General features: G+C 35.9%; 1 protein-coding gene across 2 annotated transcripts in view; it reads right to left on the bottom strand.

Moving 5' to 3' along the window:
• Positions 1-2,024: 2,024 nt before the first annotated feature.
• LOC132133750 (transmembrane protein 263-B-like) overlaps positions 2,025-23,643 on the bottom strand; it is an 86,191-nt gene continuing 64,572 nt past the window's right edge. For both annotated transcript variants that reach the window (XM_059546689.1, XM_059546688.1), the window contains one exon: positions 2,025-3,707. In XM_059546689.1, the coding sequence (XP_059402672.1) occupies positions 3,427-3,707 (281 nt within the window). In that variant the 3' untranslated portion in view covers positions 2,025-3,426. The remainder of the gene's footprint in view (positions 3,708-23,643) is intronic.

The following is a 23,643-nucleotide window of genomic DNA, read 5'->3' on the forward strand; positions in this document are numbered from 1 at the left end:
TAGTATATGTGTGTGTACTGTTTATATATATTATGTATATAAAATACAGACACATCCATGTATATAAGAAAATATTTTATGTTTGTATTTTAAATATATGTATAATATATATTTTTGAATATTAATATTATATTATTTATTAAGAATTAAGTGTACAATACTTTACTAAATGTAACAAATCTGCAATCTAGTCCACTCTACTTCAATGCTGCAATCCTCAGATTTAAAGGTGCCATCTGTCATGTCTGGCAAAAAAATCAAGTCATACTCCACATTCCATACCAGATGGGGGCAGTATGCCTCAATAAATTGAATTGGTCTACTCTAGAGTAACAAACGAGAAACGGCATAGTCTCTATGCTCCGCCTCTACCTTCACAACAACCCTACAGCCATAGCCGAAGCCTAAGAGGACGTTTTGCCTCCAGAGGAACGTTGGGTGATGTTAAGTGATTTTGAAACATGACATCTTCAAGCTACTCCCCTTCACCTTTACAAGTGAATATGTTCCTATTCGTTTTGTTCATATTACATTTTGAGTTGTATATACACATTATTTTAATTAAATTAATTTGACAGACAGCATTCTGTCAACATCATTGGTCAAATACTAACAGCATCTGACTTACCAATCCAAAAGAAATGTTGCAAGTTCGGTGTCGAACCTCTTTTCTTTCAGGTCCATCAGTTGTCTCCAGCAATTGAAAGCAGTGCCGATGTTTACTCTGGTTCGGCTCCTTTTCTTATCGGATTTGATTTGTGATTCCGAGCGCGGTTGTTTCCCTGTAGCGGGTGGTGGTCTCTTGCCAAGGGCTTAAGTCATCCTTCCGCTCTCTTCCCTGAACTGAAATGAAGTAGTGGGCTGTACTTTCCACACGATTGACATCAGGTATAAGTACGCCCACAAGCCGTGCGAGTTATTCGTGTATTGCAGGTTGGCTGGTGGTTATGTTGCCCGCATACCGCCTCCCATGGTCGAAACTGGTATTACGACACCTGTCGGGCCGGGGCTAGTAATGCTAATGCTAATTAAGGTTGATATCTCTGCAGCACTATAACTTGACATGTTTTTAATGACATCATCACCCTTATTTCTTCTCTTTCTTTTGATGCGTGTAGGTCATTTTTTGGATATTTTTACCTCAATTTTTGCACATGGCACCTTTAAAGTTTGTGCTCTTTTAATTCAGATGAGAGGTCACATGTCATATCAATGTTCTATTACTCAATCAGCTTCACATGTCCAGTATGGATCGCAAAAATGTAACTGCACTGGCTGTGGGTAAAGACAAAAACACATGATTTTCGCACTTTACAGAAGAGCTAGCTTTTATCACTTTATTGCATTTGACCTGGTTATGACATGGTGTGAGGTTAAAAAAGCCACAAAACAACGTGCACCTTTATGGTGCACTTACTACTTAATACTAAAATCACTAATGTCCTTGGTTAATATTGTGGAACAATGATGTTGTTGAGCCATGCAATTGTTTTCAGAGATAAAACCCCTGACTGGCTCAATAATTTTTTCTGCTGATTCAGTATGTCATGAAATGACCGAGAAGGTTTATGAGCAACTGGATTTGCCCATACTGGACACCTGACATATAATCTAAAAAGATAGTGTACTGCCATATCAAATGAATAGCAATTTTTACTTTTGAAAAGAAACATGTAACCCATTACTGATGAAACACCCTTATAAGCTTATAGAAGTAGATGCAGTTTAAAAAGTTTACTTCTTGTAAAAGAGCGAAGCAGCGTTATGGTATTTACTATGTGACCTTAATTATGTGGTCACTTGTTTTTATAAACTGCTTATGCAACCCAGATCTGGTAAATTAGTGCATTCAATGTTACATAAATGAATAAAGCTAAAAATTAATAATAGATCAATTAAAATATCCCTACCTGAAACAGGATCATTGCAGAACAGTCATTCTCCTCTTTGCTCACATTCTTCTGATGCATAATATTTAAAATACATCAAATAAAGAAAAAAATAAATTACAAAGAACTCGTGTATTTCTAAAATACAGAATGTTTTATTTGTAGAATACAGCATCAATTTAGCAAAAATAGTTCTATTATAGACAAAATCTACTTCGTCTTAAAAGTACAGTAAATAGTAACAGCATCTTCAAGACATGGGTACCACCCAGAAAGTGTGTACATAGCAAAACCAAAAAGAAACATGGAAAAAAAAACTGACATATGTACTCATAATTAACAGGATGTTGTACTGAGAACTAGAGCTTCAAACATGCATTGCAACAATTGAATAATACGCAATATGTTATTTTAGCATAAACTACAAAAGGAAGTAAACATTTAAGCAGTGGGGAAAAATGACAGAAACATACGAACAAACACTCAAATGTGGACATTTTCGATTGTGCTGGTTCTATGATGTAAACAGCTTTAAAAGGGTAGCCGGAAATACACCTGTGGTTATTTTGCACTGTTCTGAAACACTTAACACTGCACAGTGAGCTTTAAGAACTCCCAAGACATTCAGGCACATGTACGGCCAATAAAACATCATCTCTACGAACTACAAGCGATGTTTCGCAAAGAGAAAATGAAGCGGTTTGCTTAAAAGTAGTTTAGACTGGAAAAAGAGATTTGTAGTTTCTGTTTCCTTGCATCCTTTTTTAGATGTGAATAATTTATTTTCTTAACTCCAGGCACTGGTTTCCTGGCTACAGATTCAAACATTGTCTTACGAAATGGAGTGTTTACACTTGAGACTCAGCATTAAATGTGATCTACGCAAATGTCAAATAACATTATCAGATGACAAAGGTAATCTAATGCCACGTGCATTAAACTAATGAGTTAAATAATAATAATAAGAACAATCTCACATTATTTTGTTCAAAGATGGGCTTGAAACAAGATATTAGAGCTAAATTCTAGCTTATTTTGCGTACACATGGAGTGTTTGAACTGATATTACAGAAACATTTAATTAAACCATATTTTCTTTTTAAGAAAAACTGCTGGTATATTAGTATTTAACATTTCCTATGTAAGAAGTGGTCGATTTAATGAAGAATGTCTGATATCAGCATTTGATCCCTCTTTGTCCCAAAGTAAGTCTTTGTCGCACTAATACTACAGATTCAGTCGACACTCAAAATACACAAATACAGACAAACATTAGCAAACAAAAGGCGTTAGATCCCAATTATCTCATGTACCTCTGCAGTAGCTTTCTAATGTTGTTAGAAGTGTATTTATATGCCATGCTGCAGTTCTTCACATTAACTTAACTAGGTAGGGGTTGTATTTGGTGAATCCAAACCAGCAATTTTCCCATGGGCTAAATGAACCTGCCACCTGCTTTTCAACACTCTTGAAACAATCCAGGCAGACAACCACAGACACACCGAATCGAACAAAGGGTGAGAGCGAGTCAGCCAGTCTAATCCGACTTGTCTTTTTTCTTTGGTGTAACTTTACCAGCCACTGCAGACCCCACTGCCCCGACACCTCCCGTCACCACGGAGACACCGCCTTTGACCAATCCCACTCCAGCTGCAGGAACGCTCGTCACAGCCGTCTTGGTCAGCTCAAAGCTCTTGCTGCCTACCCAGGCCACTCCCCCAAGGGTGGCACCCACCGCTCCTCTGGTGAGGTTGAACAGCCCGCCTGTCACTCTCCACACCACACCTGCTTCAGTCTTAGGGTGGTCTTTCTCCAAGTCTGAAAAATATTAGGGTAAACAGAAGTGTAAACGAGCTTTCAGATACAGAATTACAATAAATATTATTCAATAAAAATATAGATAATCTGCATGGTAAAATATAAATAATAAAAATATGTATTGTAAAGTAAATAATACAAAAATAATTTTTAGAATACAAGGAAATAAAAATAAGATGTTATCATGTTATGTTATTATTTATATATATATATATATATATATATATATATATATATATATATATATATGCATGTATTATTTATCCTTTTTTATTGAACAAAATTTAAGTACGAACCTTTAATGCATGCTTTTATTATTATTTATCTTAAAATCTGACATTACATAAAAGCCATTCTTGAATTAAGAATATTAAGTTAGACCAGACAGTGACCAATTTTGTCTTTTAATGACCGATGAATAGTATTTCGATGTTTAAGTGTCTAATAGTAGATATGCAAATACAAATAAAGTTTTTGTTTGTTTTTGTTTTTTGACACAATGAGTAAATAATTAGACAACAACAATCAAAATAATATCCACAGTACATATGCATAGTTATTATTATTTATAAAATTTATTAACAACAATAACAATTAAAACAACATGGCTTTCCCCCCAAGGTTTTGTCCAATAAGCAACTACCCAGAAACAACCAAGCAAAACTTATTTGGCAATGTAAAAAAACGAATGTATTCAAATCCGACCTCATGCTGCCATCCTTCCGATGGCCCATTAAACACCTTTTACAAATAAATCCAGAGCAAACATAATTATCATCTCAATGCATCAGTGCAATTTTTCAGTTAAGAGCGTTAACTAAAGCCATGATTTTCAAATAATGTGTTTCAGGACACTCACTGAAAAATAATAGCCTTTATGTAAGTATTTTTTTTTTCCTCACTGTGTTGGTTATGTGAGACTTAAATCTTAAGGGCAGCATTTAAAAATTAGTTCACATCTAGGCCTGACACTGAGTAATACACTGAGCAGATGTGTTCTGAAACACACACACACACACACACTGTGTCCAAATGGCATCATCTTTCCCCTCTGTTGTTCCTTTCGCAGAATACAAGAAAAAAACACTCCTTTCCTTCCGGCGGACAACTAGCATTTACACACCCCTCTGCGGATTGTGAACAGAAATGATATCTTTCACATTCGATCAATACTGTCTAGTACGGCGTGGCTGGGTTACGATGAGCTCCCTAGTGAATCGATGTGCCGGCGAGAAGCCGTGTGAATGACAAGCAGCACGTCTTCAGATGAGTCCCACGAGACGGCGGACGGCAAACTTCGCGGCGCAGTCAAGGTCACCCTACAGTAGTTCGTACGTGCACGGATGTGCCCACGCATAAACAACAACTGACACATGCTGAGATCAACAGAACAAACCTTGATGTGAAACACTTGTGAGATGCGACCAGACAGGAGATGAACAGATTTAACTAATGCCTGCTTTCCTTTTTTCAACAGCCTCTCGCAAATGTCGAAATGTATTAATATGTATGAAACATGCCTACAAAGCTCTTGCTTCTACCAACACCATTTCTATACTGTGAGTTTCTCACTTTCAGAGTAGATTAGAAACTGTGTGATGTTTTTTAATGATGCATGATGACTGTTATGCAGAAGCAATTTTAAAATGGATTTCCGTTTTTTGGCAAAACAAGGCAGCTGTTGAGGTCAAGATAATAGTGGTAAAACTGCCATCATAGACGATGTTGGCCAGTAGAAAAAGCTAGCTCCTCCTGATTCCAGACATGTGATTAAGACCTAACTCTTGCACATCTGGGCCTGGGGAGATACAATTACACTTTTCATGCTACCAAACCTCAAACCATTTTTATATTAAGCCCAAGTAAGCAAAATCAGTGACGCATGTTGCAAAAAAGGAATGAAGTTATTTCCAATTAAAGAAGGGTAGACCAATTATAATGGCTTATGTTTCTCTTAGGATAATAAGTAGGCCTGTACCGAATCTTTCCACATGGTATGCCTCATAAAACTCAAGGAAAACTGATTTGTGTACATCATTCGTTCTTGCGTAAATTCTCATACAAAACCGTTTGTAAAGCCAATCTAATGTAAACCGATTTTTTGCAAATCCATTGTCATATAAGCAGTCAAATTCATATCACAAGCAGTTTTTGTTTAAATTGTTCATAAAAACCATTCTAACTTAAAATGCGACATTCATATGCCAAAGAATTTGTGAACGAGCTCTTTGTTAAATACATTCTAAACTCATATTCATGAGAGCTTTTTTCATGCATATTGTTCACAAATCCATTCTTACATAAACTGACACATTCATATGACAAACCATTTTCATGAAAGTTTTACACAAAGCCATTCTAACATAAAGAGGGACATCCACGATAAGCAATTTTCTCTTATGTTCGTACTGTAAGTGCATTCTAATGTAAACTCATATTCATATGATGAAAATGTAAGAATGGATTTTTGTAAAAGTGATTTTCATTTAAATTGTTTTTAAATGCATGCTAATGTAAACTCATTCATATGACAAGTAATTTTCATATAATTGGTTTTTAATCCATTCAAATGTAAACTAATTCAAGTGACAAGCAAAACCAAAAATGGTCGTAAATCCATTCTAATTTAAATATGGGTGCACCGATTGCAATTTTCTTGGCCGATTTCAAGCTCTGATTTTTATTTTTTTTAAGTGACCTGCCGATTCTGATCTTTGCCAATTTTCTTTCAAACTAATATAACTGACAGCTTATACAAACAAAAAAATACTTGTTTTCAATGCCAAAAAAATACAAAATAATAATTAAACATTACAATTTCCCCAATCTGGATTGTTATAAATTTTCTCTCACTTAAAAAAAAACTCAAAATAAAGTGCTCTGTGAGTGGAAAGAGACATAATTATGATAATACATTAAAATAATATGCTAAGACACACCAGACCCATTCTATTTACAAATGCCCACCCTTACAGGAGAAACAAGGTGGATAAGAATGACACGTCTTGGGTATTCCCTAGTGTTTGGTGAGACTGACTGGCCTGTCGAACGGTGCATCTCTATAAACATAAACTGTCACAATGATATGACAAGCTACTTTAGTGTAATTTTTTGTAACTTTAAGTGTGACGAGCAATTTTTCTGCAAATTCAAAAATAGATTTTACATAAATTGTTGTATACATATGACCGTCAATCAGTGGCGGACTGGGATAGTAAATCAGGCCGGGAATTTGACTCCACCCCAGGCCACCTCTGTTGCTGCAGTCACCACCACCCAATTCATGTGTCCACCAGACTGCTAAACTCTTTGGCTCTTTCAGTTGTTTGAATTGGGTTATACTTAAAAAATAAATCAAAATCCTTAGACTGTGGATGGGCAAAATAATCAAATGAAGTATCAAGGCATTCACTGTCTCTATCATCTTTCGATTAATCCCTCTCTCTCTCACTCTGCACATTGAGTTTCTCTGCAATATGAAATAAGCACTTTCAATAATCTATAGTAATTATGCAGCCATCAAGTGTATGTCCCAATGATCACAGTCCTACAACTGATAACCTTATAAATCATAAAAGCACATATTTTTATGCAAGTAAAAAAAAAATAGTATAGCCATGTTTAGTTTTGCTTATAGCTTAAACTTTACCTGAAGGTTCCTGCTCTGACTCAAAAGCTGAACTGTCCACCATCTCTTGTTCAACAGCAGGAGCACTAGCAGCACTAGTGCTATTGTTGCTTCCTTCGTCCCCTTCAAAATAAATAAGCATTGTACATAGGCTACATAAATGGAAAATCAATTTCTGGTCAATTAAATTTTTTTGGGCACTAAAAAAATACTATATCTTCATATGTAAAACAGTGTGCTAGTTTGTCATTAAGATGCTCTTTAAAAACATCTATCATTATATACATGTTGTATATATATATAATTTTTTTAAATAGATTTTATCTATTGTAAGTCGCTTTGAATGAAAGCGTCCGTCTGCCAAATTATTATGTAAATATTAGGGTGGAACAGTTCAACTTTTTCACAGTTCGGTTTGTTTCACGGTTTTAGAGTCACGGTTTCGGTATAGTTGTATGTGCTATGTTTATGGAAAAACTATACTTTAAAAAATATATATATTATCATATTATTAAGAATATTCTAATTACAAGCAACAGCACAAATAAATACAATAGAGTAAAGACTGTCACTTTAAGAGAATGCACGGATACAGTGTTCGTATTAGTACTGAACAAGAGTGAATGATTTGTAGAGGTATTTTTCATCGCTGTTGTAATATCTGGGAATCCAGAATGCGGATGAATCAACAGAAACATATATTATTTGAACCCTGTTTGTTTTACGTGTTACTTATAGTAAACCATCTTACAGATGCTTTGTCAGATTTAAGTTGAACAGCGGTCCCAGCGCGTGTCGAACCGTGTGTGGTGAACTGAACAGTTAGGTTTTTTCAGTGAACCATAGCAGGGGCATAGCCATCTTTTCAGAAGTGAGGGGGACAGAAATTTTATATATTAAAAATTACAATATAATACAAAACATTACAATAGAACATTTCTGTAATCTACAGCCTACCAGTCAACAGTTTTTGAACAGTAAGATTTTTAAATCTTAGATTTAAATTTTTTAATCTTTTTAATTCTTTAAAGGTTTTTAAAGAAGTCTCTTCTGCTCACCAAGCCTGCATTTATTTGATCCAAAGTACAGCAAAAGCAGTAATGTTGTGAAATATTTTTACTATTTAAAATAACTATTTTCTATTTGAATATAATTTAAAATGTTATTTATTCCTGTGATCAAATTTGATTTTCAGCATCATTACTCCAGTCTTTAGTGTCACATCCTTAAGAAATCAAATCATTCAAATATGCTGATTTGCTGATTATCAATATTTAAAACATGAGTAAATTTTTTTATCCGGATTCTCTGAGGAATAGAAGGATCCAAAGATCAGCATTTATGTGAAATAAAAAGCCTTTGCAACATTATACAGTATATCATTCAAAAAAAAAAAAAAAAAAATTATAGAAATTAATATTTTTATTTAGCAAGCTTTAAAATCTCAATAAATTACATTTTGAAATATATTCAAATAGAAAATAGTTATTTTAAATAGTAAAAATATTAATTATACTAAAATAACAAATGTGAAACAAATGAGTCTATAATTTGTATATTGCATGCAAATAACGGTCATTAATAGCATCATGTGACAATGCAATGTATGCATAATTCTGGATTGTGAGTCCAACACATACCCCACAAAATAAAACAGAATATGGCAGCCAAATAATAAGTCATCAACAACATACAGAAGACATCCGTACTGCATAGTTAAACATTATATATATCATATGAATCTCATAGACATTATAGACAACAACAAATCTGTGCACATCATGCATGATTTCTAATGAGAACAGAAAGGAAAGACCTCAGCCTAATCTGGTTTAACCCAATTACTGAAATAATGGGATAAAACATGTAGGATCTGACTGCAGGGGAGGAGAGAGACCACAGCGATGTGTTGGGATGAATAATTTTTTACTGTTTAATCATATCGCTGCTGTAGATAACAACATTAAATAATACAGATCCGGGTTCATCAGCTTAAGTTAATAATTACTGACAGAATCGTTGTAATTCTGCAACTCTTACTGGACACAAATCTCATGCTAACGCATATATTAAACTTGTGACTATGTTTTCAAAACAATATGCATTTTAATGTTTCTTCAGGGCAATGCCCTATAGACTTTTATTGTAAATGCATTACTGCAAACATGATTTTTGCATGTTTTACACATTGAAGGCTTAAATTATTGTCTGTGGTAATTGATAGCATCACGTAACCGGTCACATGTACGGATCATGAAATATTATATTTATTTTTCTTCATAATGAAATCATATATCCACTACAATTTGCACAGTAAACAGCATTGAGATTACACTCAAATACATTAATCCTCCACTATTTGAACAATGTAAAAATGATTCAACACACACAACTACAAAACGCTAAACAGCTTGCTTGCTTTGGAAGAATTACCAATTTATTCTTTTTGACCAGAGCCTTTGGGATCAATCCAATTATATAGCAAATAGAAAATGTCAATTTGTCTTTAGATGGAGGAAAGAGAACAGTGACATTTGAAGGCTTAGAAAGGTTAAGATATTCTGACACAATTTACTCTTTCGAGAGCCGGCACGAGTTCTGTGAAGGGTGAGCATCAGTAGCTAAAAAAACGTCTCAACAAGCCGGTACAAAGGTTACCATGTTGGTCTTGATAGCTAAATAAATAAATACTGGGCCATGGAGTTCCACTGTCTCTGATTAACCATAAATCAAATAGAGTAGGTTGTAGGACTGAAGAAAAAAAAATAATTGACTCATTTTTCCCAGATTCCTTTCCCAAGTCACTCTAAACATCAATCTGAGCAAGAAGCCTGCAGCAAACCTATATGAATAAAGTTTTAGGTTCCAAAAAGCCCCACCTGACTTGAAATAACTGGTCTCCTTGGTGCGCAGAGCGAGCTGAGGAAATTATCTGTGCACACTTGAACATTCTCATAAGATCTGCTGGTGTCTGAAACCTGGCCTTAACTCTAATACCGTATGTTCCTGTCGAGGGCAGCCACAAGTAAGACCTTTAGATAACACCAACAATGCTGCATTCACAAACCGATAGGCAGAGAATGGAGATAAAGTTTGAGAGAGGAGAGAAGAGACAGATGAACTGCGTTTTCCTCCAGGAACCCACTCAGACAGGAACATTTTGTAAAAGAAAGAGGAACAAATAGGTCTGTAGTAAGAATGCTGGGGTCATTGGGGGCATAAAAAAGTCAACTAATCGTGGAGGAAAGACCAAGACCGCATCTCCTGGAACAGATCTCATCTAATGGCTGGGTGTACAAAAAAGCCAAAAAAGAGGTGCATTTTTGCATTATTATTGTAATTTGAGTGTTGCATGCTCACTGTCACAATGCTTGAATGTGGATTTAAAATAATATAAAAAATATACACATTGTAATGGAATAAACGCATAAATGTCAGTGAATCACAAATGTACTAATATCATAAATAAATAAAATAAAGCATTGAAAAGAAAACGAAGTATTTTGTATAATTAATATTTTATTATATTTCACACAAACAACATGAAATCCGATTTTTTTTAATCCCTGCTTACTTTATCCACAAAACGAAAGGCATTTGGTCCAACCATCATACATAAACATGTAGAATTAAAATTAAACAATGAGAATTTCACATTTATTTAAATGAAAAGACAAGTATAAGTTCAGGTTGTAAAAATTCTGGAGTCTCCCATAACTTATATTTATGAATTAATAATTAATTTTATTTATTTAAAAAAATATATACCTTGAAAATACATTTAAAAATGCTTTTAATATAATAATTAAGCAACTCAGCAATTTTTTCTTCAATTATAATCTATGGAAATTCTCTGTCAGAATGATTACAAAACTTAATTGTGTTTTAGAGCTACTAATGAAGACTTGAGCCTTTAATTTGCAAACAAGTTACTAAAGAGAGAGAGAGAAAGAGAGATTAAGGGTGTGTGAATCTGAGTCTGTGCATCTCTCAACAGTGTTCGGCAGCAGCGTATCTACTAATATTGAAACTGTAAGTTTAACTGCTTCAAGAACTTCGCTGTTGTTACGTCCATGCTGAGGCTTTTCAGTTGCAAATCTACTTTACTGATAAAGTCGCAGGACAGGGTTGACAAGTTTCTGTGCATGTTTGATTCGCTCGTGTGCTGGACTGTGCTGTATGTGTGCACGTTTTTATGAAAAAGAAAGAGAGAAAAGAAAGTGTGCGATTCGTAGATTAGATTTTGTGCGAGAAACATGGAAATAGCTTGTTTTTTTGTTTGCGATATACAACCCGAATTCCGGAAAAGTTGGGACGTTTTTTAAATTTTAATAAAATGAAAACTAAAAGACTTTCAAATCACATGAGCCAATATTTTATTCACAATAGAACATAGATAACATAGCAAATGTTTAAACTGAGAAAGTTTACAATTTTATGCACAAAATGAGCTCATTTCAATTTTGATTTCTGCTACAGGTCTCAAAATAGTTGGGACGGGGCATGTTTACCATGGTGTAGCATCTCCTTTTCTTTTCAAAACAGTTTGATGACGTCTGGGCATTGAGGCTATGAGTTGCTGGAGTTTTGCTGTTGGAATTTGGTCCCATTCTTGCCTTATATAGATTTCCAGCTGCTGAAGAGTTCGTGGTCGTCTTTGACGTATTTTTCGTTTAATGATGCGCCAAATGTTCTCTATAGGTGAAAGATCTGGACTGCAGGCAGGCCAGGTTAGCACCCGGACTCTTCTACGACGAAGCCATGCTGTTGTTATAGCTGCAGTATGTGGTTTTGCATTGTCCTGCTGAAATAAACAAGGCGTTCCCTGAAATAGACGTTGTTTGGAGGGAAGCATCTGTTGCTCTAAAACCATTATATACCTTTCAGCATTCACAGAGCCTTCCAAAACATGCAAGCTGCCCATACCGTATGCACTTATGCACCCCCATCACCATCAGAGATGCTGGCTTTTGAACTGAACGCTGATAACATGCTGGAAGGTCTCCCTCCTCTTTAGCCCGGAGGACACGGCGTCCGTGATTTCCAACAAGAATGTCAAATTTGGACTCGTCTGACCATAAAACACTATTCCACTTTGAAATAGTCCATTTTAAATGAGCCTTGGCCCACAGGACACGACGGCGCTTCTGGACCATGTTCACATATGGCTTCTTTTTTGCATGATAGAGCTTTAGTTGGCATCTGCTGATGGCACGGCGGATTGTGTTTACCGACAGTGGTTTCTGAAAGTATTCCTGGGCCCATTTAGTAATGTCATTGACACAATAATGCCGATGAGTGATGCAGTGTCGTCTGAGAGCCCGAAGACCACGGGCATCCAATAAAGGTCTCCGGCCTTGTCCCTTACGCACAGAGATTTCTCCAGTTTCTCTGAATCTTTTGATGATGTCATGCACTGTAGATGATGAGATTTGCAAAGCCTTTGCAATTCGACGTTGAGGAACATTGTTTTTAAAGTTTTCCACAATTTTTTTACGCAGTCTTTCACAGATTGGAGAGCCTCTGCCCATCTTTACTTCTGAGAGACTCTGCTTCTCTAAGACAAAGCTTTTATAGCTAATCATGTTACAGACCTGATATCAATTAACTTAATTTATCACTAGATGTTCTCCCAGCTGAATCTTTTCAAAACTGCTTGCTTTTTAAGCCATTTGTTGCCCCCGTGCCAACTTTTTTGAGACCTGTAGCAGGCATTAAATTTTAAATGAGCTAATTAAGTGGATAAAAGTGTAAAATTTCTCAGTTTAAACATTTGCTACGTTATCTATGTTCTATTGTGAATAAAATATTGGCTCATGTGATTTGAAATTCCTTTAGTTTTCATTTTATTAAAATTTAAAAAACGTCCCAACTTTTCCGGAATTCGGGTTGTATTTATTTCAGTAGAACAAGTATTAGCAAGCAATACAGATAAAAACAAACAAATAAAAGTGCAGTTTGTTGTAGCAGGGATTATGCACCATGACGCACATCCCATTTGGGGAGATGTATGACTAAAGTATTGAGCTTACTGTATGTACCAAACTGCCATCACTATAAAAACCAGTGATATAGTCCTGTGATTTAGACCCCCCTGACCTAAGCTGGATTGGATAGCCAAGAATCCATTCCCAACCAATCAAAGCTGTTCCTGAACGAGGTTAGGGCTGCCAGCCTCCGGCGTAAATCTGTCGCCTCTGTAAATTTATGAGTCTATATCAATACCCACATCATCTCTCTGTAGTGCTGAGAAATAATGGTGAAAATATTGTTCTCCTCTCTTGGCATCGAGATTTACAGCGAGCGAGGGAGTGAATGAGAGAGAGAGAGAAATAAGAAATAGAGTAGTGAGAGAAGGTAGGGGGTAATCGGACCTTCCCCAGTGATAAAAACCCCCAGCGGGATTCTGTTCTCCGCAGTTCCAGTCCTCTCACCGACAAGAACCGTGTCAACTCCTTCCCTCTGAGGTCTCTATTTTTAATCCCTGTGCCCGAGTTGCCTGGGGCAAAACACAATGAAGGGTCAAGTTAAATGAGGTTTCGCGAGAACGGCCTGGAAGGGAATGTACTGAATTACCATTGGACCTTGCTGGACATGGTGTTAGTACAAGAGAAGATGGGGGGAAAAATGGGGGGTAAACATGGAAAAATTCTAAAATAGAGTGTACAAACATTGACGCGCCAGTATGTTAGGTATTTTGACAAAAAATTACTTAAAAAGCCTGGAGGAGTGTTCGCAAAACTCAACGGTAGCCGGCTTTGAAGAGCCCACCGCTGCTACAGTATGTTTAGAAGCTCCATTCGATGACGAGCTTGGGCAATTATGGGACTGACAAAAAGTGGGCTGAAATGGTGTCTGAATGTGGCCTTTTCCCCTGCTGGCTTGATACAGCTGCATTAAATAAATAACTAACTTCCATGAACCACTTATTGGAAAGGTCAATGTTTCCACTGGGTGCGCAAGCTTGCTCGCATCTGACCTATCAGGACAGACACGTATGACACTTGAACCTTTGTGCTTACTCATCCCAGTCCTCCCAATGTAGGTTTGTTGACTTCAGTAAGCAAAAAAAGACCTTTTCCTGCCAATCCCGCTGTGCCAGGATCTGATAATGTGTGCAAATGAGTCACTCATGTCGTTCGCCTTTGATATTTATATCGATGACGGAGACTGTTGTGTGATTTCAAATGCCAGCGTATTGTAGTTGCTTCACAAGCCTGTGATGGAAGCCAATGGACGCCACCTTGAAAATCATAATAAAGCCTTTAAAAGATGCACAAACATGTCCCTTTTCGGAAGAAAAAAAGCTGTGTATTTATGAAAACATGCCTTGGACACTTCCTAGGAAGTTCACTTGCTTACCAATGGCCTTTTTCATGAATTATTAGCCTGGCTCATACTATTACCATTAGCCTGACATTTATAACCTATTAGCATCTGCATATTCATTATTATATTAACCTATAGCTCATAATATGTTATTTAACCTATTGCTCACAATATCTTCAATAGCTTATTAACCTTGCTCATGATATCTTCATTAGCCTATTAGACTAAATTGCTTCAGTAGAGATACATTAATGCGACAAGTGAAAATGTATTAGCTAATACACACACCAAAAAGCAAAAGTGGAATGCAAGGACTAGCAAACCGACTTCAAGGGTGAGCTGCTACGGTTTCTGCTAATTTACAAATTCAGAGAAGCTGAAGCAAGCAAATGTTATTCTTTGCCAAACAGACTGTGCAAGTCATTTAGCTCTCAGTTATCCTCCATCCAAAACATTTAAATGTGCTGCTATCAGTCACAAGACGTCTGAGAACAAATCCTTAATGTCAAACAAGAGTACTGGACTATTAAAGAAAACTTGGAATATAGCCGTATAGACTATTTTTGGGGCATTTCTCTGGTGTTTTTTATCTGTTTTGAAGTGTGGCAGTGTAATTTTCCATTCAATGTCATTGTAAAGAGCAGCTCTGACATTCTGCCAAATATCTCCTTACATGTTCCATTGAAAAAAAATAAAAATAATTATGAGCTTGGAACAACATTTTTAGGTGAACTGTCTCTTTAATATCGATCAATTCTCTTAAACAGCTTTCAAACAAATCTTTTTACAGTACGACAACCTTGACTTCAGATTCCCGCCGAGTAGTTTCAGTTCACAGTCCACCGCAGCAGCAGATCGAAATAAAACACAATCTTACTCCTTCAACAAGATAACCATTCGATCTTGCTTGTATAACAAAAACTGGTGGAAAAGCTCTACTTTTAGCCACCCCGTGCCTGAAATTGTGATTCTATGACCCTCAAACCAAGGCCTGCATTTTTATCTTAGTGTTATGACACTGATCTCAGATCAGACATCCGTATTTCATAAGAAATTATAGCCAGAGGATAGCAAAAACAGTACCTATCTAGATTCAGCACTGTGACACTAATAATTCAAACAGTCTCTATCTTCCCCAGATGGATTTTGCTGCTATAAAGTGTGTGATTGACAGGCGGATGAGACACGCTTGTACTTCAGTAGCTACAGATGGAGGGAAAAAAATTGTGCCTGTTCCTGCTGAGCTTATTGGAGGAGATCCTGGCTTGCGGTTCCTGCCCTGTCCTGCTTTTCATGTCAGACTCTGTGCTTTAGGGATTTAGAAAGACATCAATGCACAGGAAAAGTCTCAGAGCATGCTGAAAGAAGCCACGTACATTGGACCTTACCATCCGTAGATGAAACAGCAAGTGTAACTGGAATTTGCGGCACAGACTCTGAAATATATATCAAAGAGCGAAGCTTTTAAAAGTGGAGATCTCTCATATCACTAACATCAAAGGGTTTAGGTTACATAATGTTTGGACCTTCAACACTGTGACCATTCAATGCAGAGCGCTTCATTTAAGACATCCCACCCTGAGCATGTCTCTTGAATTATACATCAAGCAGATGGTGTGCAGAATCGTCAAGGCAAGACCTTAAATAATTCAGTGCAGGCAAACCCCCAGTTCACCCCCTACTGCATTTTTTTTTTTTGTTTACCATTTTTCCGATCAGGGATTTGCAATGATAGCAGTGTGCAACAACACACCAATGAGAGATTCTGCTGACCGGGGGTGATAGCAATAGGACCACTGGGAGGAGCCAGAGGAGCTTGGTTTTTTCACAGATTATCTGTCTCATATTCTACTGTCAGGACATAATGACAGTTTCACAAATACATTTTTACAAAAGTTACCTACTTCAGCTTTAATATAATGTAAATGTACTAATTTACCACTTAAATTGCATTTATTATTTACATTTTTTTTTACATTTACATTTACTAAAACAATACTATACATATAAATGCATGTATAAAATAATGTAAATGTAATGTTAAAAATAAACTGATAAATAAATTAAAATAAATGTACATTTTCCTGGCAAGAATATAATTATTGGACCTGGTGGATGATTACATTGAGCAAAAAAAAAATAAAGAAAATAGTTCCTATTTAGGGGGGACCAGGTTATCATAGAGACTTGTGGGTGGGTTCTTATGACTTGAAACACATATTAATGACCGATTTTCATGTCAAGAAATGGGGGTTTAGTCGACCCATGAGCTTTGCGGTGTCCTGATTTAATCTTTCATAGTAAGCAACGCTGAGGACAGGTGTCAGCAAGAGAGACAGAGACAGCGAATGAGTAAAAACCAGAAAGACAAGAGTTAGTTAGTGAGGAAAAGAACAGAGAAAGTGAGAAAGAGAAACAAAGAGAGGGAAAGAGAGATAGAGGAAGAGGAAGCTGTAATGAAGTGTCATAATTTACCAGTCATACTACAGCTGGCAAGTAGGCTCCTTGCTGCTTTTCATTGTTCTATGCCAAAGAGCTGGTGGAGAGCAACTGTCAGTCCTTTGAAAACAGCCGTAGAGAGAGATGCATTCACTCAACCTGTCATTTCACCCAGCATTATGTTCCCTTTCTAAAAAAAAAAGATTTCTGCTCGTCATGGCAGAAGAAATAATTGGATGTGAAAAGCGTGGTCACATTCGGGTCAGAGACAGCTTTTGCCTTTCTTAAATTAAATCCAAACTGTTTGAATGTGATAAATTTCTGCCTGTCCCTTTTTCATTCCTTCTGTACTGCTGAAAAATTCATATTATTTTTCTGAATATTGCTTGTATTGTCATTTTCAGAAATGGTCTGTTCCTTTCATGACATGAATCCTCACCCCCTAAAGACATAAAGGACAACACAAATTTTTTTAACTGCTCTAATGAGACCTATTGCTTAAAAAAAAAAGAAAAGTATATATAACCTTTATATTTGCTATATAATTTGGCTATATTTGAGAATGGAATCTGAACATTATATATAAACTCATCCTGAGCAGATAAATGCAGCTTCTAAGCTCATTGGGACTGCATTTATTTGATCAAAAATACAGTAAACAATTTAAAAGAAGCATTTATAATTTATTCCGGTGATGATAAAGCTAACATTTCAGCATCACCATTACTCCAGTCTTCAGTGTCACATGATCCTTCAGAAATCAATCTAATATGCTGATTTGCTGCTCAATTATTAATGATGTTTAATTATTCATCATGGTTTATTATCTACATCTAAAATTGTTTTGCCTAATATTTTTGTGGATTGTATTGCTTTTTAGGATTTTTTGATGAATAAATGTTTTTAATGAAAAACTTTTGTTACATTATAAATGTCTTTACTGTCGTTTTTGATTTTATGAAATGTATGCATTTAAATGTATTAATATAACTTAACTTCTAAACGAAAGTGTATCATGGTATGCACAAAAATATTAAGCAGAATAAACTGATTGTAAATTTGAAAATTAGAAATGTTTTGAGCAGCAAATCAGCACATAGGATGATTTCTGAAGGATCATGTGACCCTGAAGACTGGATTTAAATTACTGTTTAAAATACATTTAATTAGAAAACTGCAATAATATTACATAATATTGCTATTTTATTACTCAGATCAAATAAGCGCAGCCTTGGTGAACATAAGATTTTTTTTTTTTTTTATCTGACCCCCAAGCTTTGAAATGGTAGTACATAAAAGTTTATAACAAGAAGTTAATTTTCCAGACTTGACGGTTCTATAATTCATCACTGATTTGTTTTATGGCTTACCTGCTATAAACGAACTGTGGAAATACATTTACATACTAACTCAACTCTGATTTGAAAAGACAAAATAAAATCCTGTTTCTATGATTTTCTATTTCCCCTTTAAAGTCAGCCATTGCGGAAAGAGACAGAAAAATCTCAGATCGCACTGTAAAAAAAAAAAGAAAAGGTTCACCCTGGAGCAGTCATAAGTCCTTCAAGGCTATAGAGCAAAAGGTTCTGAGAAAAGCTCTAGGTTGGCCTGTGTTTTTACAGATAATGAAATGGCCTGTAAAGCTAGCTGATGTGCATCATTTCTGATGGCTTCTGAGTTTCGGTTTTGAGCGTAAGAGACGGCCCAGCATTAGTGTGCATACTCTATAATGGCCTGAAAACTTCACACTTCATTTGGTTTGTTCAAGTGACAAAAGTCTCCCTGTGATCAAACAAGCATGGAGAGCCGTCGACTGCAGATGGTGCCCACGGCCACTGTCCTAAGTAAATTGACAATATCTATTTGTGTGTACCTAGGTGCCTAGTTGGTATGCATTTCTGGTTTGTTACACTGGACAGGTTCCATTAATCTCTGGCCATTAAAGCTCAGACGCTCGAGGGGCAGGAGCTTAGAGAACAACTGTAGTTGTGCCCGAAAAATAGCAGAATAAAACCACAAAGGCAGCCACATATACTTTTTTTCTTCAATAGTAAATTATTTTGTTCTATACAAGCTTAAAGGGTTAAGCTTAAAAATGACAGTTCTATCATCATTTGTTCAACCTCATCTCGTTCCAAACCTGTATGACTTACTTTCTTTAGTAGAAATGGAATAAATGACAGAATTTTTATTTTTGGAGGAACTATCCCTTTAATATATATATTTTTAAATTATATATTAGTATTATAAAACTGGATTGCCATCTAACTGCATTTAACATAAAAATGTCCCTATAGAAAATACCCCAATGAATGAAAACTAACTATAACTAAACTGACAAGATAAACTGACAATAAAATGGAGATAAAACCTACATAAAAAAAAAAAAAAAAATCAGAATTATAATGAATATACTATCATAGTTCTTATTCATATTTTTGAATTATTATTTTGTTTTTTATATTTTCTGTTTTCATTGTAATTTTAGTTAAAGTTTTGGTAATTTTGTTGTGTGTTTTTTGTTTCTTTACTGTTTTGTTTTAAATATTTCTATATAGTTTTTATTCATTTTTTAATTCAGGCTTAGTTTTAGTTATTTTAGTACATCAAGTTTAAATAAAAATGAGAAAATTTGCCATGACAGCTAGCTGAAATAATAAAAATAAAAGTTTATTATAAGGTATCTTATTTTATTTCAAGAAACTTTTTCTAACGGTTTTAGTTTTAGTCAACTTTAATAACCCTTCCCTGTTCATAGGTTGATTTCACTGAAAAGTGTTAGACTCTGGTGTTATCAAAACTTTGCCCAACATGGTAACACTGGCTCAATCAATAGTGCGAGTTTGGGGGTGGAGCCGTGTGTTGGGCCAACCAGAAAGGAAACCTTTTTGAAAAGTCATACTTTTGCAATTTGGTGACACTAGTTGTGCAGAAACGACCCACTCCATCTTGAAGTCTATGATGGATATAGCAGGTGATAGCAGTCCAACCGTCCAATAGAATCAGTTTTAACATTAACTAGACGAATGATAAAATTTACACCAAATTACCTGGAATTTAATTTACCTTCACAGGGAGGATACAATTTCTTTTGCACCACAACATCTGATAATTCTTAAGTAATCCATCTACGCCAACCTATTTTTAATTAAACGCATTAGTTACGATGAAAAACAAGTTGCAAGACTGAACCTGAAACTACTGGCTTCTTTCCGCACTCGAACTGATCTATAATCCCGTTCAGGGCTCTTTGATCAGCGCATATGTTGATCCGTGTTTTCGGCTATGGGGACCAAATGAAAACGGCGAGGCAGAACCACAGGTGGACGATGCACCGGGAGCCTCGTGCAGCTGATAGTCCATCCATCATCCTTTTACACAACATCAGATTGAGCCCCTCATGCGCACTAGATCTGTCAGGATGATGGAACAGGCGCACTGCTCCAAGCAAACAGGACAGAAGTGCACAAACTCAATAAAACACAATTTTGTAGCTATTATTAACTTGATTCTTTTCTTTATGACATAAAAGCAAGATTTATTTAATTTCAGCTGCTCTCTCAGGCAAATACACACCTTGAATTGTAATTGCACAGGGCGGTTGGAAAGATTGCTGGGTTTGTGCTTGGGTGAGGTTAGATGAGAAGCTCAGCATCAGGCTACGTGTGGCTACACACAGCAGCAAAACACAGGTTGGCGGTCCTGTTTGGAGTGCTAAATACAGTTATGTACATAGACAGTTTGGTTATGAAAGAGTAACAACTGCATTCTGTGCCCAAAGTAAATTAAATTTGAAAATCAAAACCGAATTGTGAGAATTTTTTGAGACTAGTAAAAATGCTATTCAACTCAAATACTTTGCTTTGTGCTTTTGTTTGCCATAGACAACAGCAAAATGTACCTGAACAAATGCACTTCTAAGTGAATAAACATACTTTTCTACTGAATCTCATTTTTGCTGACGAATCTACAGAGTTTTTTTTTCTGAATTGTGATTAGATAAAAATATGTATCATATCTCATAAACTAATGGCAATAAATGTTGTTTTATTGAGTTGTCTTCATGGGCTGCGTGCACTAACCATGAGCAGTGCAGTCTGATTCGAAAACAAATTAGCCAATTATTTTTAGACAATTAAAACAGGGTTATTATAGTTTTTAAAACTAAATGGCAAAAAATATATACAACTAAAGCCACAAAATGTTTTGAAAAAATAAATAAAATAATAATAAAAAAACGAACTTTATTTCAGCTAATTACCAAGGAAACATTTCTCATTTTCATTTCATTAGAACTTGTATCAAATTACACTAATATATGAGTATCATACTATTATTTTTTTTATTATATTTTCAATCTGAATATAATCTTTGATAGTGTTTTAAACCATTTGACCAAAAAAAAGTATGTGTGTCCCTGGAGCACAAAGCCAAAAATACATTGTATGGGTCAAGATTATAGATTATCATTTTATGCCAAAAATCATTAAGATATTAAGTAAAGATCATGTTCCATTATGATATTTTGTAAATTTCCAACTGTAAGTATATCAAAACTTAATGTTTGATTAGTAATATGCATTGCTAAAAACTTCATTTGGACAACTTTAAATTACAGTACAGACCAAAAGTTTGGACACACCTTCTCATTCAAAGAGTTTTCTTTATTTTCATGAATATGAAAATTGTAGATTCACACTGAAGGCATCAAAACTATGAATTAACACATGTGGAATTATATATGGAATTATATACATAACAAAAAAGTGTGAAACAACTGAATATATGTCATGTTCTAGGTTCTTAAAAGTAGCCACCTTTTGCTTTGATTACTGCTTTGCACACTCTTGGCATTCTCTTGATGAGCTTCAAGAGGTAGTCACCTGAAATGGTCTTCCAACAGTCTTGAAGGAGTTCCCCGAGAGATGCTTAGCACTTGTTGGCCCTTTTGCCTTCTGTCTGCGGTCCAGCTCACCCCTAAACCATCTCGATTGGGTTCAGGTCCGGTGACTGTGGAGGCCAGGTCATCTGGCGCAGCACCCCATCACTCTCCTTCTTGGTCAAATAGCCCTTGATGCCTTCAGTGTGACTCTACAATTGTCATAGTCATGAAAATAAAGAAAACTTTTTGAATGAGAAGGTGTGTCCAAACTTTTGGTCTGTACTATATATTTTCAGATTCCAGATTTTCAAATAGTTGTATCTCGGCCAAATATTGTCCTATCCTAACATGGAAAGCTTATTTATTCAGATGGTGTTTAAATCTCAATTTCGAAAAATTGACTGGTTTTGTGGTCCAGGGTCGCATATGGTGAACATCAACAAGGTAATGAAAAATGTCAGAAAAAGGGGGTATTGTGCAGTCAAGGTGCGAGAAACCTGAAGCTCCCGAACCAAACCGAGTTTATGGCATTCTGACTGTGAAGATAAAATACAAATTAAAGTGCTTTGAGACATTTCCTACAGTCACAGGTTGCTATAGTTACAGGTATTACAAGACAATTTAAGACTCACACCTGCTAATAAACACAGCTGTCAATCTCAACAAGGACTGTGTGAATGTATCCAATCATATGCTAAAAACAGGCCATGAAAGTCAAGGCAGTACTGTAATTACTCTGTCAAAAATCTCAGTTAGCTGATATTTTACACATTTGGATCAACAGAATCAATGACATACATAAAAACACTTAGACAGGGTATTGCTGTCTAAATGGACACCACAACGAGTAGTGCTTCAGATAAACAGTGGAACCAGAAGCTCAAATTAGCCGACAGACTGAATCTATGGTGTTGTATTTCTCAGGTTTACGTCAGTTCCAGCCTGTTTGCTCAGAAAATAAAGTGCAATCACACGACAGATCTTGACAATCTAACCTTGATTAAATTTTGCCGTCCCACTCTTGCACTAAAACACTACAGGACATAAACCACCCATAATTTGCTAAAAGTTACCAACCTGGCTTTCGTTCTGTCCTCACATTTGACATTTACAGATGAGCCAACAATACAAGTTTGAGAAGAAAAATCAGGTGCAAATGTTGCATCAACAGAAGAAACGGTCTGTAAACCGTACACTGTCTGCAGCAGCGTGAACACCTCTGGGAGGACCGCTCCATTTGTATCCACTGAATTTTTCCACATGAATATTAGCATGTGTACTAGCCTGTCTGGTCCCACTCCAAATCCTCTGTGACTATGTCTGACCTCAGTCGACCATACGCCCTAAAGGGACTCATTCTGTCTACAACATAAGGGAAAATTCAGGAAATAAAATTTACTGGCTTGATAAAACATATACATGGCTTCTATAGTGGTTCCCAGCATCAAAAATGGACAGCATCTCAATGATATAATAAACTATTTCAGAATCTGCACCGAGGTAGCAGCCAAAAAGCCAGAGAGCAGGCGTCTGCTGTTATGCAATCACCTGTGATGCACTGGTGGGCAGCAGAAACAGAGAATCTCAAAGCAATTAATAGCTACATAATGCAGCCATTTAAACTAAAGAGGTTGTTTCTGGCAAAGCAGCGGCATCAG

This window comes from Carassius carassius, chromosome 50 (genome assembly GCF_963082965.1).
Source record: "Carassius carassius chromosome 50, fCarCar2.1, whole genome shotgun sequence".
NCBI classification, from domain to species: Eukaryota; Metazoa; Chordata; class Actinopteri; order Cypriniformes; family Cyprinidae; genus Carassius; species Carassius carassius.